General features: G+C 42.8%; 1 protein-coding gene across 1 annotated transcript in view; it reads right to left on the bottom strand.

Annotated features, from left to right (window-relative positions):
• The window catches only part of SORCS3 (sortilin related VPS10 domain containing receptor 3), a gene marked incomplete at both ends in the record, with an annotated part of 605,283 nt that overhangs the window by 281,504 nt on the left and 302,733 nt on the right, over positions 1-21,046 (bottom strand). Inside the window, one exon of the mRNA XM_082611582.1 lies at positions 387-545. Coding sequence (XP_082467708.1) covers positions 387-545 — 159 coding nt within the window. The remainder of the gene's footprint in view (positions 1-386; positions 546-21,046) is intronic.

The raw sequence follows: 21,046 nt of genomic DNA, 5'->3' as shown, positions 1-21,046 counted from the left end.
CAGCTACTAGCTGAGCGCTTTTGAACAAGCACCTTAGCTTTTCTGCACCTTTGTTTACTATAGTCTCCATAAAATTACTATGGATATACATTTCCTACTTACAGCACAAGGCTGTTTTAAAGGTCAAATGAGTAAAATCATAGAGAAAACTATCTCAAACCTGTGAAATGACAAATAACGTTGTCAATAAATGAAATATATCTGCCTGCATATTTTGATATGAAAGACTAGAAAGGAAAGTTAGTTAGCTGCAGACACAATCAACTTAGTTGGAAGGATACAATATCACTGAATCCCCTCCAACATTTGCATTGACTAATGAGCAAGTGCTTTTCACCGGGTGGTACCTGAGTGACAGGACATGAATGAAAGCAGTATTTGTTCACCTTTTGATCCAGACTATAGGCCAGCACCCAGTCCTCTTGCTTGGGGTGAAAGAGCAGACTCTGGATATAGAAGGTGAGCCGGTATTTCTGATAGGTTGCCCCTTCATCTGAGCTGATCAATATGCTGCTCTCTATCTCAGGATCACTGAGAAGCATGATCTAAAGAAAGGGGAGAGGAGAAAATATAGACAGAGTCAGTAGGAGAGAATAAATACAAGAAATTAAAGCATAAATATAAAGTCATCTGTACTTGTATATCACAGCACAGAAAGGGGCATCTGGGCCTCTAGATGAAATATTGGTATTTTTCTTTCCCAATTTAGTCCCTCATTGCTGAATTGAGCTAAAATACTGTTCAAGGTTAGGTCTGCATACAAACAAGGATTCAGTTTTTTGAGGTCCTTCTTTTAAATACCTTCATTTTTGATGTTTGTACTTGTACTTTTTTTTTTTTTTCGTACGCAGGTCTCTCACTGTTGTGGCCTCTCCCATTGCGGAGCACAGGCTCTGGATGCGCAGGCTCAGCGGCCATGGCCCACAGGCCCAGCTGCTCCACGGCATGTGGGATCTTCCCAGACCGGGTCACGAACCCGTGTCCCCTACATCGGCAGGCGGACTCTCAACCACTGCGCCACCAGGGAAGCCCTGTACTTGTACTTTTAAGTACTGGAGGTTTATTCCTGTGGTCCTCCGTCCCCTGACCTCAGGACCATCACACCTCTGCCTCCTCATCTTCCCTCAGTCAATTCTCCATGTCACTCTTCATCACGCTACAGCTCTTACTGCTCTTTAGTCATGAAAGAGATCCCACTGTTTTGTTCTTTCTAAACTGTTTTAGTGATTTAATTGATTTAAGTGGTTTCATGACCCCTTTGCTCTAGATGCTTTCCAAAGCACATATCCCCAGAGGCCTTTGGGACAGATACTGATGCTCAGGAAAGTTTGTCCTCCCCAAGCCAAATGGACAGAGTGGTGTAGTGAAAAGGCTTTGGCACCTGAAAGAGCACGTTCAAGTATCAACACTTCTCGGTCACACTGTCACCTTGAAAAGCTACTTAACCTCTGGAGGCCTTGGTTTCCTCAACAATAACTGGGTCTGACAATACAAGAACTGGCTCTGAATGCTTGGCATAGTGCATATTTTTGACAAGTGATAGCTATGGTTACTATCGACCTCTCAGGATTTATAAGCCCTTCCAGTCAGTGCAATTTGACTTCTACTCACAGGACCTCAGTGGCATTGGTCTCACTAAAGGTGTGAGTGATTTCCTAGTATTTAAATCCAATAAACACTGAGATACTGAGACCTAGCTGTCCCTTAGTTAAACACTTAGCAGTCTTTGTTACCACTGACAATTCCATCCTTCTGGAAGCATTTTCTTCCAGGGGCTTCTGTAACACCATACTTCTCTGGTTCTCCTTTCTACCTCTTTTGAATACTCAACTTTCTCTGATTACCCTTATAATATGGCCATTCCTCAACCCTCAGTTTTGACTTTCTTCTCTTTTCACTCGACACACTGTTCCTCGGTGACCACTTCCACCCTCACTTTTATTTATTTTTTTCATTACCACCTTTCTGGGGACAACTCGTAAATTAAATGTCAATCTGAGGTCTCCTCTGAGTTTCAGACTTGAAAACTCAGCTGCCTGGTGCCTTCTTCTATTTGGATGTCTCACAACACCTCACACTCAGCATGCCCCAGGATGTACCTCATCCAAGCCCTCCTCCTCCCCAGTGCTTCCTGGTTCAGTGAGTGTTTCTACCAACCACCCATCCCATGTGAAGCCAAATGCCCAACACCATCCCTAACTCTGTTTTTCCATTCACCTCCTATAATTAATTAGTCTCTAAGCTCTGCGTATTTTACCTACTAATTAACTCTAAAATCAGATCCATTCTCTCCCTGCCCATTGTGATTGCCTTAGTCCAAAATGTGACCATCTCTGTATTGGATTCCTGTAAGACACCCCTAGTCACTCTCACAGCTTCAACCAGTATCCCCTCCAATTCACTTTGCACACTGTGGCCAGAATAATCTAAAACCATTCAATGGCTTATCTTTGATCTTCCTATATTCTAAAATTCTTAAAACAGCCTGGTATGATCTGCCCTTTGTGTATGTGTTTGGTTCCATCAGCAACAAAGCCCTTTTGACCTTTATCACCCAGCTCAACCCAACTTCTTTGAATTTCCAGTGTTTGCCCAGTGACTGAATGAACAAATGAGTTTATTTCCTCTTATAATTTGTCCTGTCTTGGGCTGTACCGCCACCAGTTATTAGGGCTACTGCTACACACAGTCTGCACCATGGGGTCCAAAGTACCAAATAAAGTAAAAAAAAAAAAAAAATGTCCATACCTTATAAAACTATTGAATACTAGGATTTTTAAAATTTACCCATAGTATATATTAGTATTATGAGGTAAGCTTTAAACAAATTCAATGCCTTTAACTGCTAAGATTCATAGTTATTTTCCTCTTTTATACCCTTATAGCATCCAAGACAAGTCAACTTTCTTTTTCTCAAATACTTGCTTTGGCTTCATTGAAATAAGTTATTACTAGTTATCAGCAAATTTCTGAGAAATGGATGCAGTATAGTTTTTTTTTTCATTCATGTGTGAATAATCTAGGGGAAAAGCTCTTAGATGGGTTATTCATAGACAATAACTTTCTCCTCCCTTGGCACTGTGAAGGGTAGGGACTACTGGTAAAAGCACCCCTGCTGCCCTTGAAAAAATCTAAGAGGATGCACCCATGCTCCTTGCAGAGTCTGCAAGGACAAATACACAGGGAAAGAATGAAGCTTTCATAACCACCTTCTCTTGCTTCCCGGCACGTACCGATGAGCTACATAACAGGCAATGAAATCATTTCTCCCCTGGTGCAGAGAAATTAAACTGCTTATTTTATGTAGGTATAAAGAAGCTTCATGCCTATGATTTTAATTGGAAGGTAAGACCAACATCATAAATGAACTTGATTTTATATACCATGAGTTACAATATACTGAATAAGGGTTACCATCAAATACCTAGTGCAATGTACTCTCTTCGTCCAGCCCTGTTTCTTCCTGCATACACAAACACATTAATCCACACACAAATGAGGCATATACGTGTGCACACATACGCTTACACATATATCGCTGTGGCACATATATGCATGCACATGTACAGAAATACACTTATATATAAAGTGTATGGAGATTGTATGTTGGTTTTAGGGTGCTTTTGTTGGCAAGAGGACATTTTTATTGCAACCTTTCTCTGACATTCTCATCAGAAATCCTTTTTTTTTTGCATATACCCTGAGAAAACCATAATTCAAAAAGAGTCATGTACCACAATGTTCATTGCAGCACTATTTACAATAGCCAGGACATGAAAACAACCTAAGTGTCCATCATCGGATGAATGGATAAAGAAGATGTGGCACATATATACAATGGAATATTGCTCAGCCATAAAAAGAAATGAAATTGAGTTATTTGTAGTGAGGTGGATAGACCTAGAGTCTGTCATACAGAGTGAAGTAAGTCAGAAAGAGAAAAACAAATACCATATGCTAACACATATATATGGAATCTAAAAAAAAAATGATTCTGAAGAACCTAGGGGCAGGACAGGAATAAAGACACAGACGTAGAGAATGGACTTGAGGACACGGGGAGGGGGAAGGGTAAGCTGAGACGAAGTGAGAGAGTGACACTGACATATATACACTATCAAATGTAAAACAGGTAGCTAGTGGGAAGCAGCCACATAGCACAGGGAGATCAGCTCAGTGCTTTGTGACCACCTAGAGGGGTGGGCTAGGGAGGGTGGGAGGGAGACGAAAGAGGGAGGGGATATGGGGACATATGTATATGTATAGCTGATTCACTTTGTTATACAGCAGCAACTAACACAACAATGTAAAGCAATTATACCTCAATAAAGATGTTAAAAAATCCTTTTATATGCTTTGATATCACTGGCAGTGTCTGTATTCAATCCTAGTGTCTGAGAAGAATGGAAGGAGGGATGTAAAAACTGACATGTTTTGGGTTCCTAACCTGTGCTGGGCACTTAACAGGGTATTTTATCGAAACCTGAAACAAATTATGTGACATATCATTACTTGCATTTTACAGGTAAAGAAACTGAGGCTCAGAGGAGGAAAGCAACTTGCCTATTACCTCCTCTGATGGACTCAAATGCCACCACCTCCTGCCATACACATACTAACACTAATGCTTTTCTGGACCTTGAAATCTTAGCACTTTGTGCTTTACCAAGGGACAAGGGAACATCAGAGAAGCAGCTCTTTATTCTTTATTCTTTTTTAAGCAACTCTAAGAAATCCACACACCAAAAGAAGTTTCAAGAAAGCCCCTTTCCTCCTCTGACTCATATCCACCTTTGGCCAAGAGGACATGAAGAATTAAATGAATAGGAATCCAAAGGAGAAACAGAATGTTAGTGCTAAAAAAAAAAAAAAAAAAAAGAAAAAGAAAAAGAGGGAACCATAATATTAACATAAATAGAATCAGAAAGCAAAGCCTCAGCAGAAGTTAAGCCTCAAGGTAAAATATGTATATTGTGTATGAATCTACGTAACTACTTCTATAACTACATATATAAAGAAAATCATCCCATGTCCACCAAGATTGTTACTGGGAAGAAGGGACTTCAAAGGTAAATGCCTAAGAGGGCAAAGCAGGTAAACTAAGTGAGCAAAGCAGATAAAGCAAAACAAGGAGTGGTAAGAACTATGCCAAGGGGCTTCCCTGGTGGCACAGTGGTTGAGAGTCCACCTGCCGATGCAGGGGACACGGGTTCGTGCCCGGTCCGGGAAGATCCCACATGCCGCGGAGCAGCTGGGCCCATGAGCCATGGCCGCTGAGCCTGCGCGTCCGGAGCCTGTGCTCTGCAATGGGAGAGGCCACAACAGTGAGAGGCCCGAGGCCTGTGTACCGCAAAAAAAAAAAAAAAGAACTATGCCGACATGGAAGGTACACACCTCTCCTTAAGACGTTTAAAATGAGATTGTTACAGGGGCTTCCCTGGTGGCGCAGTGGTTGAGAGTCCGCCTGCTGATGCAGGGGACACGGGTTCGTGCCCCGGTCCAGGAAGATCCCACGTGCCGCGTCACGGCTAGGCCCATGAGCCATGGCTGCTGAGTCTGCGCGTCCGGAGCCTGTGCTCCGCAATGGGAGAGGCCACAACAGTGAGAGGCCCACGTACCGCAAAAAGACCCCCCCCCCAAAAAAATGAGATTGTTACAAAAAAATTTTTACTCACATTCAATACGTCTGTGGACTGACTTTATGAAATAGGAATGTGACTCTTGGCATAGTTATGACACCTTGATCCTACAGACCCAAAGAAATTTACAACCCTTGCCTTTGAATCTTTAATTGCAGGTATATACATATAAAACTTATGGAAATACCTGTTAAGACACCTGTGAATTCTGCATTTATGTGATTTTGCTAATATGAACAGGGAAGAGTTCCCACTGGAGATTTTTGTTTTGTTTTATTTTGCTTTTGCTTCAGTTTGCTTTGATTCTTTATCTAGCTTGTCCTAACATAAGATCTGCAGTGGGTGTATGCACATGCTGGAAGAGGAGAAGGGGTCTTTCATTTCGGGTTGAGCAGAGTTATTAATGCCATAGGCTCTGGGGGAAGGTGTCTTGAGTTCAAATCTACAGTCTGCTACTTTATGTGCAAATATTACCAGTTTTTCCAATCAGTTATCTCATCTATGGAAAAAACAGATAATAATTATCTCTAACTCACAATGCTCTTGAGAGGATTAAATGAGATGAGGATTAAATGAGATAATGATTAAAGAGCTTAGCACAGGGCCTTAATGGCTAAATAAACATGAACCTGGATCTATAAATCACCCAGGATAAGAGCACAACTGAAGTCAGAAGTGATGCCAAGCAGGCTGGAGATTTGGGGATTATTTGCCTCCCTCTTGGCTCCCTGAGCTTTGTAGGTAAAAACCAAAGGGATGGGTGGTGGGGGTAAAGGGGAGCTGCTGTTCAATGGGTATAAAGCTTCAGGCCCGCAAGACGATCAAGTTCTAGAGATCTGCCGTACAACTTTGTGCTTATAGTTAACAATACTGCACTGCGCAATTGGAAGAGTTTGGTAAGAGGGTAGCTCTCATGTTATACATTTTAGTAACACAATTTTTAAAAAATGTGAAAGGATGAGGGAGAACAAAACTACAATTTACACTTATTTTACATTCCTGGTAACATTTTAAGAAAAACACACTCTATTAGCAAATAGCAACACTGCCAAAATGAACACCAATCAGTAGGTAATTGTCAATTCACAAAATACCATTGCTCTCTTCAGTGGGAGGCTCTGGCCCATGAAGGAATTAAACACACCACTGCCTTAGGGGTAAGAACCTCATACAGCCTGTCTCTATGAATTTGGGCATTTATGGTACATGAATTTTCTGTATCTCAGATTAGAGATGGACAAGTTTTAGAGTTTATCAACATACAGATGGTACAATATCTTTTTTTTCTTTCTTTTTTTGGACCCATAATTCTTTTTGTAGGAAATCCCTGGGAAACTTGAATAATGGTGGCCCTAATTTTAGTGGTGGGTTGCAAATTACAAAAGACACAGATGTAAGTCAGGAGTCAGGCGAGGCTTTGCTTCAGCAACTTAGATTTTCAAGAGCCTATAAGCTTATTTGTGTCTAAACCAGTCAAACTTAGTATTGAAGATGTCAAAATCCTCCCCAGAAATCTTTCCAGAATGCCCACTTTCCTGCTGCTGGGTGAGTCTTATAATATCCAAATTGTAAAATTAATGAATATGTTACTTTATTCAGTTGCCATGCTCTGTTTCTCCTGTGTGCAATCTATAAAATGGGGTGAAAGCTATAGGTTTCTCAGCCTCTCACTCTGCCAGAATCCCAGAAATGCAAAGGAAACAAATTGTAGTTCAGTGCTTTGGAAACAGTCTTTGAATAGGAATAAGTAGCTTTCCTCTGAATAGAGAAGGAGAAATCCTACAATTTACTGTATAATTGAGTCCTAATGGGGGACTCTTAGCATAGCTAGTGCTCAGTAAGAAATAACAATAATGTCAAAACAAGCTCACAAAGAATATAAGAGATGCGCCTTAGGCTGACCCCCAGACCTACTGACCTAATCGATATGTTGTTGAATACTGACTTACACACAAATAAAGCCTATTACAGATAAGGGTCTTAATCACAGTATAACAATATACCAGTATTCGCTCCCCACTGCCCATCTATCTATTCATCCCTCCACCTAACAGCTCCTCTTATAGCAGAAGCTATAGCTGGCAAGAAAGGGGGTGGCCCTCCGGGGACATTTAGCAATGTATGGAAACATGTTTTTCTATTGAGTTATAATTAACATACAATATTATATTACTTTCAGGTGTACAACATGGTGATTTGTATTTTTATACATTTTGACATGATCACTGCAATAAGACCAGATACCATCCTGTTACCAAACAAAGTTGTTACAATATTGTTGACTACATTCTCTATGTGTACATTACATCCCCCATGACATTTATTTTATAGCTGGAACTTTGTACCTCTGATGCCCTTCACCTATTTCATCTATTCCCCCTCCCTGGAGACATTTTAATGGTCACAACTAGGGTCAGGAAAGAGAGTAACCGGCATCTACTGGGTAGAGGCCAGGGATGCTGTTAAATAATTACAATGCACGGGGGCTTCCCTGGTGGCACAGTGGTTGAGAGACCGCCTGCCGATGCAGGGGACACGGGTTCGTGCCCCGGTCTGGGAGGATCCCACATGCCGCGGAGTGGCTGGGCCCATGAGCCATGGTCGCTGAGCCTGTGCGTCCGGAACCTGTGCTCCGCAACGGGAGAGGCCACAATGGTGAGAGGCCCGCATACCACAAAAAATAATAATAATAATAATTACAATGCACAGGACAGCACTGGACAACAAATAATTATCTAGCCCAAAATGTCGACAGTGCTGCTACTGAGAAACCTTGTTACAATATTTGTGCATTTATAAGTATATATATATGTATACACACACACACATATATCTTATTTTGGGAAAAATTTGTAAACTACATATGCATTTTTCAGGTAGAACATCAATTCATATTTATGTTTACATGCAAGTCTCTTTCACCCATTAGTATTTATACATGCCATTCTCTTTACCAAGATTAGACTTCCCACCTTTCCACTCCAACCCATTTTATTAAGCATATTTCTACTTGTCCCTCAGAATTTAACTCAAGCATCACCAGTAAAGCAACAATCATTGAGGCCAATCAGGAAAAAAAAATATAAAAATCCCAAATCAACAACAAAAAACAACTCAATTAAAAAATGATCAAAGGACTTGAATAGACATTTTTCAAAAAATATATATAATATATATCTGGTGAGGATTTAGGGAAATTGGAACCCTTGTGCATCGTTGATGTGAATTCTAAATGGTGCAGCTGCTATGGAAAACAGTATAGTAGTTCCTCAAAAAAAAAAAAAAAATGGAATTACATATGATCCAGCCTTTTCACTTCTGGATATATGCTGTAAAGAATTGAAAGCAGGATCTCAAAGAGATATTTGTACATTCATGTTCAAAATACCATTATTAACAATAGCCAAAATGTGGAAGCAACCCCAGTGTCCTCTGATGGAAGAATAAACAAAATGTGGTATATATATATATATATATAAAATGGAATATTATTCAGTCTTAAAAAGGAAAGGAATTCTGACACATGCTACAACATGGATTAAACGTAAAGACATTATGTTAAGTGAAATAAGCCAAAAGACAAACACGGTATGATTTCTATTAGAGTACCTAGACTAGTCAAATTCATAAAGACAGAAAGTAGAAAAACAGCTGCCAGAAGCTGGGGGAAAACGGAGAATGAGGAGTTGTTGTTTAACGGGCATAGTTTTACCAGATGGAATGAGCTCTGGAGTCTGGTTGCACAACAATGTGAATGTACTTCACATTACTGAAATGTACATCTAAAAATGGTTAAGGTGGTAAATATATGTTACATGTATTTTACCACAATTAAAAAAAAAACGCAGGGCTTCCCTGGTGGCGCAGTGGTTGAGAGTCCGCCTGCCGATGGCCGATGCAGGGGACATGGGTTCGTGCCCTGGTCTGGGAGGATCCCACATGCGCGGAGCGGCTGGGCCCGTGAGCCATGGCCGCTGAGTCTGTGCGTCCAGAGCCTGTGCTCCGCAACGGGAGAGGCCAAAGCAGTGGGAGGCCCGCGTACCGCAAATAAATAAATAAAAATAAATAAATAAATAAATAAATTTAAAAAACGCAGAAAGAAAAATATAAAATTAGATATGAGATGAGATAAAACAACTTGCTAAGGAAATTTGAAAACTATTCAGACATATGAACACTATTCATTCAACCATTATTTAGAGAGTCTTTACTTTATGCCAGGCTGTACTATAAAGACTAGGATAAGAGCAATAATCAAACCAAACGAAAAACCCTGCCCTCAGAGAACTTGCATCCTAGTGAGGGGAGAACAGACAATACACAAACAAAGAGGTAAAGTATGTAGCTTATCAGATGGTGATGAGTCCTTTAGATCAAAATAAATCAGGAAAGGAGGTAGGAAGTACTGAAGGGGAGGGTCTGAAATTTGAGTAGCAGGGTCAGGAAAGGCCTCACTGAGAAGGGGACATTTCAGAAAGGATGTAGGAGTCCACTGAGCTGGAACAGAGCGAAGGAAGTAGAGAGTTGAGCATGGGGGCAGTAGGTGATATGAGCACCCTGGCTTTATCCCAAGGGATGTGGAAAGCATTGGCGGGCTTCGAGCAAGGCGATGTAGGCTATGGCTTGTATTTTGATCCTTTAACTCCAGCTGAACAGAGCATTGTGGGAGGTGGGGAATAGCAGGTAAAGAATCAGAGAGACCAGTAAGAGGCCACTGAAATGATCCAGGTGGGAGAGGCTGATGATGGAGTGCCGTCTCAGTTACTGAGATGTGGTCCATCTGTGGGGATAAAGGAAAAGTCAAAAAGGTCTGCTTACAGATGAGCTGTAGGGAGTAAGAGAAAGCGAGGGGTCTCATTAAAACATAAAAAGTTTTATACCTGTATGTTCATTTCAGTGCTGTTTATCATGATCAAAAATTGGAAATAACTCAAATGGTCAGGTAGGTTTTTGGCCTGAACAAGTGGGAAAACAGAATTGCTTGTTTATGAGACAGGAAAGCTTATGGGAGGAGCAGACTGGGGGCTTTGGAGATGAGGAATATGATTTTGAAAAGGCTAGGTTTCAGGTGCCTCATAGACATCCAGAGGGGCTGATGAGTAGACAGCGGATAGAGTGGGCTGGCCTGCAGATAAGAATTTAGGAGACTTCAGTGTTTGAACAGCATTTAGATATGAATCTGGAGATCACAGAGACAGCAAATATAGATAGAAAAGAGTCTGAGAACTGGGCTCTAGCACACTGTTTAAGGGTCAAGGATTTAAGGAGGGACCAGAAATGAAGTGTGAGAAGGAGAAGGAAGACCCAGAGAGTGTGATGTCCTCAAAACTTTGAAACCAAGGAAAGAAGGTGTATCAGGAAAGAGTGTCCAACTGTGTCAAATGCAGCTGACAGTTCAGTAAGATGAGTTCTGGAGAACTGACTCTAGCAATGTGGAGGATATTGGTGACCATGGCCAAGACACTGGAGTGAAACAGTCAGACAGTCAGTGCTGATGCAAGTATACACTGGCATGACTGTTCTGAAAGCAATGTAGCAATACGGAACAAGATTCATAAATATTCATACCTTTGACCCTGTAACTTCTCTTCTAGGAATCTGTCCAAGGAAACCATCAGGGACCCAATAAAAGACTTTTATGCACCTGTGTGTTCATCTCAGCGTTATTTATAACACTAAAATATTGGAAACAAACCACAGAGCTGATAGAATAATTAAATAAAGTAGGCTAAATCCACTCAATGGAATATTATGCAGCTATTATGTATGAATTTAAATAGTTTTATGACACGTGAAAAATAATCATATGTGGAAGCCGTGCATAAAAAGCTGGCTGAAAACACATGAGGCATAATTTCAAATTTGTTAAAAATTGTTTCTACCTCATGCCCATATTTATGCACAAATGAACAACGTGAAGGAAAAATTCACTACATGTTAACAGTAGGCGTTGCTGTGAAGCAAGATCATGAGTCACTTTCATTTTTTTCTTACACTTTTCTATTTTTTCCCTATTATTCTGCTATTCTGCAATGAGCAGATATTACCTGCTCATAAAAGTGAAATGTTTCTCTCTCTCTCTCACCACACCTACACACACTTTCCCATTAGCCCTTTCGAGAATCCCAACAGGATTATGCTGCCCATTGCCTGCCGGTGGAAAAACTGAGAAGCTGGACAAGTATCTGTCCACACTGCGAGCACTGCTCTGAGTGCAGGACAGGCATGGGTGAAAGTGGGGTAGCTACCGAGCGTACCTCACTGGGAAAGCAGCAAGAGTACTTCCCAGCTCAAGGGTGCTAGTCCTGACCTCCTCTCTAGCAGGAATCCTGGTTGTCCGCCCCACCCATGATGTAAACCATCTGGCCTGCCTTGCACTGCATGATGGCTCTCCCCCGGCCCAGCTCTGATCATGATCATGGCATTTCCTCTCCGTAAGGAACTCCAGTACCCTCAAAAGGTCATGAAAACCAAGTCTGGCACCTCAGACACTTCATAAGTGGGCCCCCATATTGTTCTCAGGCTTGATCTCTACAACCCAACCATATACCCTAGCCAAGCACTCCTCTAACATTCCTATCTTTGCTAGTGTTCCTCCTTACCTAGAAAGCCCAGCATTTCCCCTGGTCCATGCCTTCCTTCCAGGCCCTTTTTAATTCCCTCCCTTCCATGAAGCCTCTCAACTGCTCCAGGGGAACGATCTCTACTTGCCACGAACTCCACTGGCAAATTCGTGATCACACTGAACTATGGCTTCATGTTTAAAATATGTGAAAAGTTATAAACACTTTATATATTTTAACATATTAGTTAAATTTTGTTTCACTTGTATTCATCTCACTTTGCCACCTAGATGTTAAGTGCCTTAAAGACAGAGAGTGTCACTGATCTCACATCCCCTGGTCTTTGCTGTGCTCAGTGAAGCACATACTCGATCAATATCTGATATGTGGCTGAGTGAAGGTCGCTCAAGGGTTTCAAAGTTTGCTTGACCAAATGTTCACTGCATTGGATCTGTGCCTTACCAGGGCCCCGTCCAGAGAAGCCGGCTCCACCTCAGTAAGAGCAGTCAGCAAACCTTTATGTGAAGCAAGCACTGCCCACTGGCAGTCCAGGCATCACCAGCCCTACCTGTGGTAATTATCACTTAGGGCAGTCTCTCTGTCAAGCTAGTTCCTCTTTGTCAAAGTCTAATAAAGACAAGTTAATAAATTGATGGCCATGTTATTTTTCTGCAAGATGTTCAACTCCAATATTTTTAAGAAAGCAAGTCTAACCCTAGGAGAGAAGGAAAAAGAAGTCTCATAATTTTTTTTAAAAAACCTGAAATCTGTAGGATTCGGTTGGAAGTCATTTTCATTACTTTTGTTGAATTATTTTTAATGTTTTGTTATGGTTTGATTTGAGGGTCTCTGGTTTATTTGTTTGGTCTCTGTCCATCTTAGGAGCACTAAAGAAAGATGCATGTACTCCTGAGATCAGATGGAGGGTGCTGAGACATAGGTTAGATGGGACGAAGGCATAGGATTTGGTAACCAGGTGTACTGGGAAAGGTTTTGAGAAATATCAAACTAGCTGAATCAAGATCATCCACATTATTTGCTGTTTCAAGCATCCAACTTCCTACTGTGCACATGTGGGACCAAAGTGGAAGCCCGGGGTTAAGAATCGCTGCTCAGAATCCTAAAATCAGAAAGGCAATGACTACATGAAGAGATAAAGAAAAAAATGCTCACCAGTATGCATATTATCTACAACAAAAGAAACTTAATTTATAAGCATCTTGTTGAAGCTGCGGGGGAGGAAGAACCTGAAAAGATTCTAGCGCACAAGGGATGGTAAACGGAAATTAACTGCACTGTACCCATTATGACTAATTTAAGAATCGCAGATTGTCACTGATACAGTATTTATTTAGTGTGCTAGCTTTAGTATTTCATTCAGTGAACATTATAAAAAAGAGACAAGGACGTTTATAAGTTCACCTGCTAATCCGATTTTTCCCATTGGATCTTGAATTCTTCATATGACAAGCCTTCAACCCAGGCAATTTTCAAGGACTGAACCCTACTGGGATTAGCAATTTGGGAACAACTATTCTAGTCAGGAGAGGCAAGACAAGCATTAGGTTATCCCAAGGAAAACAATCAGGGGAGTAAATATGCTTGGAAGTGTCCTGTGTCCTGGCCTGGTTGGAAGAGACTATGCAGTGGAGAGCTTCATTAGCATAAGGAACAAGGTCACTACATTCCGGGAACGCCTCCTGGCTCAATAAGAATGATGAGCATGCGAACATGAGTTAGAGTTAGAGCTCAAGTCCTCATCCCCATCACCACCCACACTTCCGAGGGGCAGGGATGGGCTCACATACAGCTAAATGCTGGATGTGATCAACAGGGAGTCAGGCAACTTTCTGAGGCGGCAGCCCCTGGGGACAACGGACCACCTAAAAGCCAGGCTGTCCTCAACAGTGGTACCTCACAGTCCCTCACCAGCGCAGAAACCGTCCTAAGGAAAGGAAATGGTGGCACCGAGCCCATTCGCCCAGACCAGAGACATTTAGCTCCCAGAAAGAGTGAAAATGAAAAGGAACCAGACCCTCCAAGGAGCTGGGCAGACCCCTGATCTGTGCTCTCCACCCCCAGCTCAAGACACCTGCTGTGCATTCCTTCACCCTCAGCTGAAGTTAATATCCAGGCCTTCGCACGGCATTGCATTTTATATTTTGCCAAGTCCTTCCTCAGCTATTTTCCCCTCCAGCCTCACTCTGCTCCCCGAGGAAGGCAAGGCTGGCATTATTACCCACTGTATTAGTTCCCTGTGGCTCGAAACAAATTAGCACAAGCTGAATGGCTTAAAACAACATAATTTTATTATTTTACAGTTCGGGATGTCAGAGGCCCAAAATGGGTCTCACTGGGCTGAAGTCAAGGTGTCAGCAGGGTGGCATGCTTTTCTGGAGGCTTGAGGTGAGAATCTGTTTCCTTGCCTTTGCCAGCTTCTAGAGGCTACCCCCAACTCCTTGGCTCAAAGCCCCCTTCCATCTTCAAAGCCAGCAATGGCCAGTCCAGTCTTTCTCACATCACATCACTCTGACCCTTCTTCCCTCTTACAAATGGTTGACTAAAAAAAAAGCACAACCCAAAAGTAGAGAATTATGTTTATTTGACAAACTTGCTGAGGACTTAAGCCTGGGAGGCAGCCTCTCAGTTCAGAGGGACTGCTGTGAAAAGGTCAGGGAGGAGCCAGGATGTATAGGAGTTTATGCAACAAAAACCAGGCAGTCCAAACATTAAGAGATTACTGTTAAAGAAAAGGCAACATGAAAGGATGCTCAAGATCACTAATCACTAGAGAAATGCAAATCAAAGCTACAGTGAGGTATCACCTCACACCAGTCAGAATGGCCATCATCAAAAAATCTACAAACAATAAACACTGGAGAGGGTGTGGAGAAAAGGGAACCCTCTTGCACTGTTGGTGGGAATGTAAATTGATACAGCCACTCTGGAGAACAGTATGGAGGTTCCTTAAAAACTAAAAATACAACTATCATACGACCCAGCAATCCCACTACTGGGCACACACCCTGAGAAAACCATAGTTCAAAAAGAGTCATGTTCCAAAATGTTCATTGCAGCTCTATTTACAATAGCCAGGACACGGAAGCAACCTAAGTGTCCATCGACAGATGAATGGATAAAGATGTGGCACATATATACAATGGAATATTACTCAGCCATAAAAAGGAACGAAATTGGGTCATTTGTAGAGATGTGGATGGACCTAGAGACTGTCATACAAAGTGAAGTAAGCCAGAAAGAGAAAAATAAATACCGTATGCTAACACATATATATGGAATCTAAAAAAAAAAAAAAAAAAAATGGTTCTGAAGAACCTAGGGGCAGGACAGGAATAAAGACACAGACGTACAGAATGAACTTGAGGACACGGGGAGGGGGAAGCATAAGCTGGGACGAAGTGAGAGAGCAGCATGAACTTATATATACTACCAAATGTAAAACAGATAGCTAGTGGGAAGCAGCTCCATAGCACAGGGAGATCAGCTGGGTGCTTTGTGACCACCTAGAGGGGTGGGATAGGGAGGGTGGGAGGGAGACGCAAGAGGGAGGAGATATGGGGATACATGTTTATGTATAGCTGATTCACTTTGTTGTAGAGCAGAAACTAACACACCATTGTAGAGCAATTATACTCTAATAAAGATACTTAAAAGAAAAGAAAGAAAAGAAAAGAAAATAGAAAAGAAAAGAAAAAACAAACATCTCAAGTAAATGAATTTAACACTTTTCTATATATGGGAAGATACAAGAGTCTGGGTTCATTAAAATCATTCACTTGAGATGCACCTGAACTACCTAGGGCCAGTATCCTGTTTTTCCCCAGCCTGAATCACCTCAGGGTACACAGTTGGGATTGGTTGCAGTGGCTCGATGACCACAACATCCTTTGTTTACTGATGCAGCAGGCAACAGTCTTTGTCCACAGCACTTTTAAGGATGCTTGTGAATAAAATGGCCCACCTGGAGAATCCAGAGGGCTCCCCTGGCAATTGTGCCAGGCAGGTACTCTCTGTAATGATCGCCATCCTGTGCCAAGCAGTTTCCAGACAGGCAGGGGAGAGAAAGCCACAATAAGAGTCAAATATTTTAACGTCAGAGGATGAACAGCCTTAATTCCATCTAGAACTTGAATTCCCCCTTCACAGTCTCCAGGGATTAAGATGTTTCCAGGAGGCCATTTATTCTGCCTACCACACCCCATTCCAGAGGCAAGGAAATGCCAAGCCTGCACCTGGTGACTTGCCGAGGTCACAGCTGGTCACCAAGTATGAAAACTGGAGCTTAAACTCAGAACTTGACCTTCCAAGTTGAGTTCCCTATCCTTGCTGTGCTCTGCATTGGTGACACGGTGAAGGACAGCAAGAGGGCACAGCAAGGGAACAACAGAGTGAGTGCAAACACAAGAGCAGAAAAGAATCAAACAGAGAGCAGGAGAGACTTTTGTCCACCACTCTCCCCCTTTGGTTTCCATCCCTTCAGTTGCAAATTTGACCCCATTCTCCCCAAACAAAAGAGCCCCTGGCAGAATGTATTTTTTTTTCTTTTTGGGTTTTCAAGGTGTTGGGTTGATTGGTGGTGTTCCCTCTCTTTCCCAATGTGATGCAGGATGGGAGGGGACAGAGAGGTGGCAATTTTGCCAGGGAGGTACTCTCTGTAATGATCCATCATCCTGCACTGGGCGGTCCCCAGACAGGCAGGGGAGAAAAAGCCACAATAACTGTCATAAACGGAGAAGAGGGTCTTCCAGGTAACAACGTAATGAGTAGCCCCAGCTGCCGCAGTCAGGGAGACTGGGAAGAGGCAGGAGAGGAAACACTGAAAGGGCGAGAGACGGAAGTGCCCAAAGGTTGCAGTTTTATATTCTGCCCCAGTGACTGCTGCTCTGTGTGCGTGTCTGTGTGTTTTCTCTCCCCATTGCTCAAAGGAAGAAAGCACCACACACACTCTCACAAACTTGGTGTTGTTGTTAAGGATGGAGCAGCACATTTGTCATAAAGGTCCACTGTCATCTCCGATTCCAAAGCTCGCGAAGGATCCACCCCTATGGTGATTTAGATTAATCGCTTCTCATTAAGAGCCAATAAACAAACTACAGTGAGAGAGCTCCCCTCAGCCACAGCCCACTGCTGTGGTGTATGATTGCTGAGGGAGCAGAGGCATAGCAGAGAGTTGTCAAATGTAATTTATAGGCTTTTAAGATCTAATCATTCTCTATGATATTAGATTAAATGACAGTCTGTATTAAAGAGGAAATTACATTTCAGCTTGCTTTCTTCACTTTTCCCCCCTTTCCTAGCTAGGGTTTTCAAAGAGCTCTAAGCCCACAGCCAAGGGCCAGAAAACGCCCTTGACAGTGTACTTGAATAGTATCAGCCCAAGGACTTCCCCGCACCCAGCAGTCTGTCCAGAGAAGCGGGACTGAAACTGTGCACCTCAGATGGGACTTGAACCCACGTGCCAGGACTCGAACCCAGCCAGAACTCAGGTTGGCACTTGAACCCACGGTCTTTTAATTGAGGTCACACACCTGGTCTCAGGACTTAATGAATCTCAGGTTCTTTATGTTTCATTGCAGAAAGAATTCAGTGAGGGACAAAGTGATAGGTAAGAAGTGGATTTATTTAGAGAGAAACACACTCCACAGACAGTTTGTGGGCCATCTCAGAAGGCAAAAGGCCCTGATACGGTGGTTAGTTTTTATGGGCTGGGTAATTTCACAGGCTAATGATTATTCCAATTATTTGGGGAAAGGGGGTGGAGATTTCCAGGAATTGGGCCACTGCCCACTTTTCGGCCTTTTATGGTCAGCCTCGGAACTGTCATGGCGCTGGTGGATGTGTTACTTAGCTTATGCTGATGTATTACAATGAGCATATAATGATGCTCAAGGTCCACTGGAAATCAAATCTTCCACCATCTTGGATATAGTTGGTTCTAACTAGTTTTTGTCATGTTCTATAGCTATGTCATTCTTTTAAAGGTTGTGCCCGGCCCCTTTCCCTCCTGTTTCAGGACCCGAGATAAATGGGAATATTCTCTTAGCTGAGCCCCCTGCATCCAGGAGCCCCACGAAACTGGCTCCCCTCACTCCCATCAGAGCTGTGCCATCTTACCCTCTGACCACCCTCACCACAGCTCCAGAGTATTTCTTTCGGTGTTTGTGGTGGTAGAGAGATCCCTTACAGAATCCCATCACATTTAGACTTGGAATCAAACATCCCTTGATTTTTCATTTAGTCATTTGGTCACGTGGCCAATCATTCGCTCACATTCGCTTATGTGCCAGATTCTAGGATGGGCATGGGAGAAACAGGGTAAGACAAGATTCAAATCCCAACTCCATTTATTAGCTCATTTATTAGTTCCTTGACTTCAAAGCTTCAGTTTTTGCTCCACTGTGAAATCCAAAAGGAACATACCGCCCCACCACCATTAGAGGAGAAAGTAAGAAAGAGAACTATTGTTTGGAAACTTCTGACGCACGTTGGCAAACCCAAATGTTGGGGCTGTTCTTTCCCTTCTGCTCCCCACAGGGCTGAGAACAGTTATTCTCAATTAAGATGGTGACAAACACAGAGGATCAGTTTGAAGAAGGAAGCGAGTCACTCAGATTGCAGAGCTGAGATGTGGGAAGAAAAAAACATGTAAAGATTGATATCCACTGTTGTAGAAGGATGTGTCTGGTCCCTAAAGCACAGGAAAGGAGCAGTGGGTCAGTCATCTAGTATCATGCATGCTTGGGATATACAATGTCAGATTACAGAGAACAGACTCATTAGCCTGGAGGTCACAGTCTCTCACTCACTGGTTCCAATAGAACTTCCCAACCCCATGTCCCCAGGGTGCCTAAACACTTGAAAAGAGTCACCCCAAATTCACTCTTCCTCAAACATCTTACTTTGCCACCTCCAAGGCCACTGCTAATCCCATTCCTCTTCCTGGAAAGCTCTTTTTACACTCTATACACCTAAACCCTATCTGTCCTTTAAGGCCAAACCCAACATCCTCTAAGAAAGCTCCGTGGATTCCTCCCTTTTCCCTCTGTAGTGCTTTTTAGAGCTATGACTACCTGCTTAAATTACAGTAAAACTGTAAGCTCTTTCATGGCAGGGAGAGTTACCCCATCTTTTTATCCCCACACTCCCAAAGTCCGAGTTAGTGTCTTTCAGAGGGAGTTCAAAAGACCAACTGCTGGGCTTCCCTGGTGGCACAGTGATTGAGAGTCCACCTGCCGATGCAGGGGACACGGGTTCGTGCCCCAGTCCGGGAAGATCCTACATGCCACGGAGCGGCTGGGCCCGTGAGCCACGGCCGCTGAGCCTGCGCGTCTGGAGCCTGTGCTCTGCAATGGGAGAGGCCACAACAATGAGAGGCCCGCGTACCACAAAAAAAAAAAAAAAAAAAAAAAAACCAACTGCTTGCTCTATGCCACCTGCCTTTGTGAACTCAGCCTGAAGGAGCAACCTCTGCATCCCCACAGGACCACTGGATGTGGGAAAGGAGTCACGGCAGAGCCTCTAAATGGTTCCTAAGGCTTCTGATCACAAGGGTCACTGGTCACCTCTGCTCTCACTGCATTCATTGGCCAAAGCAAGTCATATGGCCACGCCTGCTCCCACTAATGTGAGGTATAGAATCCCCCCAGGGGGAGAACCCCAGGGGCAGGGTGGGGGGCAAGGAATGTCTTGTACAAATAATACACCTGAATTCCACTCGCAGGTATATGCTCAAACAAATCAAAAACAAACACTCAAACAGATATATGTACGTTCATGTCCGCAGAGGCACTATTCACAGAATGTAGCCAAAACATGTGGCAACAGTCCAAACATTCATCCACAGCTGAATGGATAAGCAAATTCTGGGACATATTACATGGAACATTACACAGCCACAAAAAGGAACGAAGTACTGATAATATGCCACAATATGGATGAGCCTCAAAGACATTATGCTAAGTGAAAGAAGCTGGTCACAAAAGGTCACATATTGCATAACTCCATTTATATGAAATATCCAGAACAGGCCAGTCCATAGAGATAGAAAAGTTGGTGGTTTCCAGGGTCTGGGTAGGGAGGAACAGGAAGTGACAACTTAATGGTTACAGGGATTTTTGGGGTGATGAAATGTGTCGGAACTAGAATGAGGAGGTGGCTGTATAATATGGTAAATGTATTCAATGTCCCTGAATGATTCACTTTAAAATGGTTACTTTTATGTTATGTGAATTTCACCTCACTAAGAGTAAAATAAAAGAGCTATGGCCAGCACTGGTTGGCTCCAGCCTCCCCCGGCCATGCCAAGAAAAACTAGGATGACAATACTAAGCGGAAGATACTAGTAAGGGCAAAACTGACTCCCACCTGGCTTGTAAAGTGACCAGTCTAATAAACGCCTCTGCTTCATGAAAATTAATAACTATATAGTTGGTCTAAACAGGTCCCACAGACCACTACCATCAGGGAAGCCTGAACAGCTCTACTAACCTAACAGCCCCCTATTGGCTCATGAGTCTTGGCACTGGTCTATTTTCTTCCCAGTGATGTCCAACTCCATCTCAGGCTAGAGAATCTACATAAAGAACCCACATGACCTGCTGATGTAAGTGACAGTTCCCGGCAGATGACCCCTCCCAGGAACAAATCCCATTCGAACTGCCTCAAGCCTCCTCTTCCTATCCCTTAAAAATTAACATTACCAACAGGTTTAATGAACAAGCAGAGGCCCCTTCATGCCCAAGCACCATGCTTGAACGCTCTCATTTTAAAGGGCGGTGTACAGGTGTTTCATACAGCTTCACGAAGCATGTGTTATAAAACCGC

This window comes from Mesoplodon mirus (assembly GCF_964341445.2).
Source record: "Mesoplodon mirus genome assembly, chromosome: 2".
Lineage (NCBI taxonomy): Eukaryota > Metazoa > Chordata > Mammalia > Artiodactyla > Ziphiidae > Mesoplodon > Mesoplodon mirus.
The sequence above is the reverse complement of the archived record's forward strand: the minus strand, read 5'-3'. Positions and strand labels throughout refer to the sequence as shown.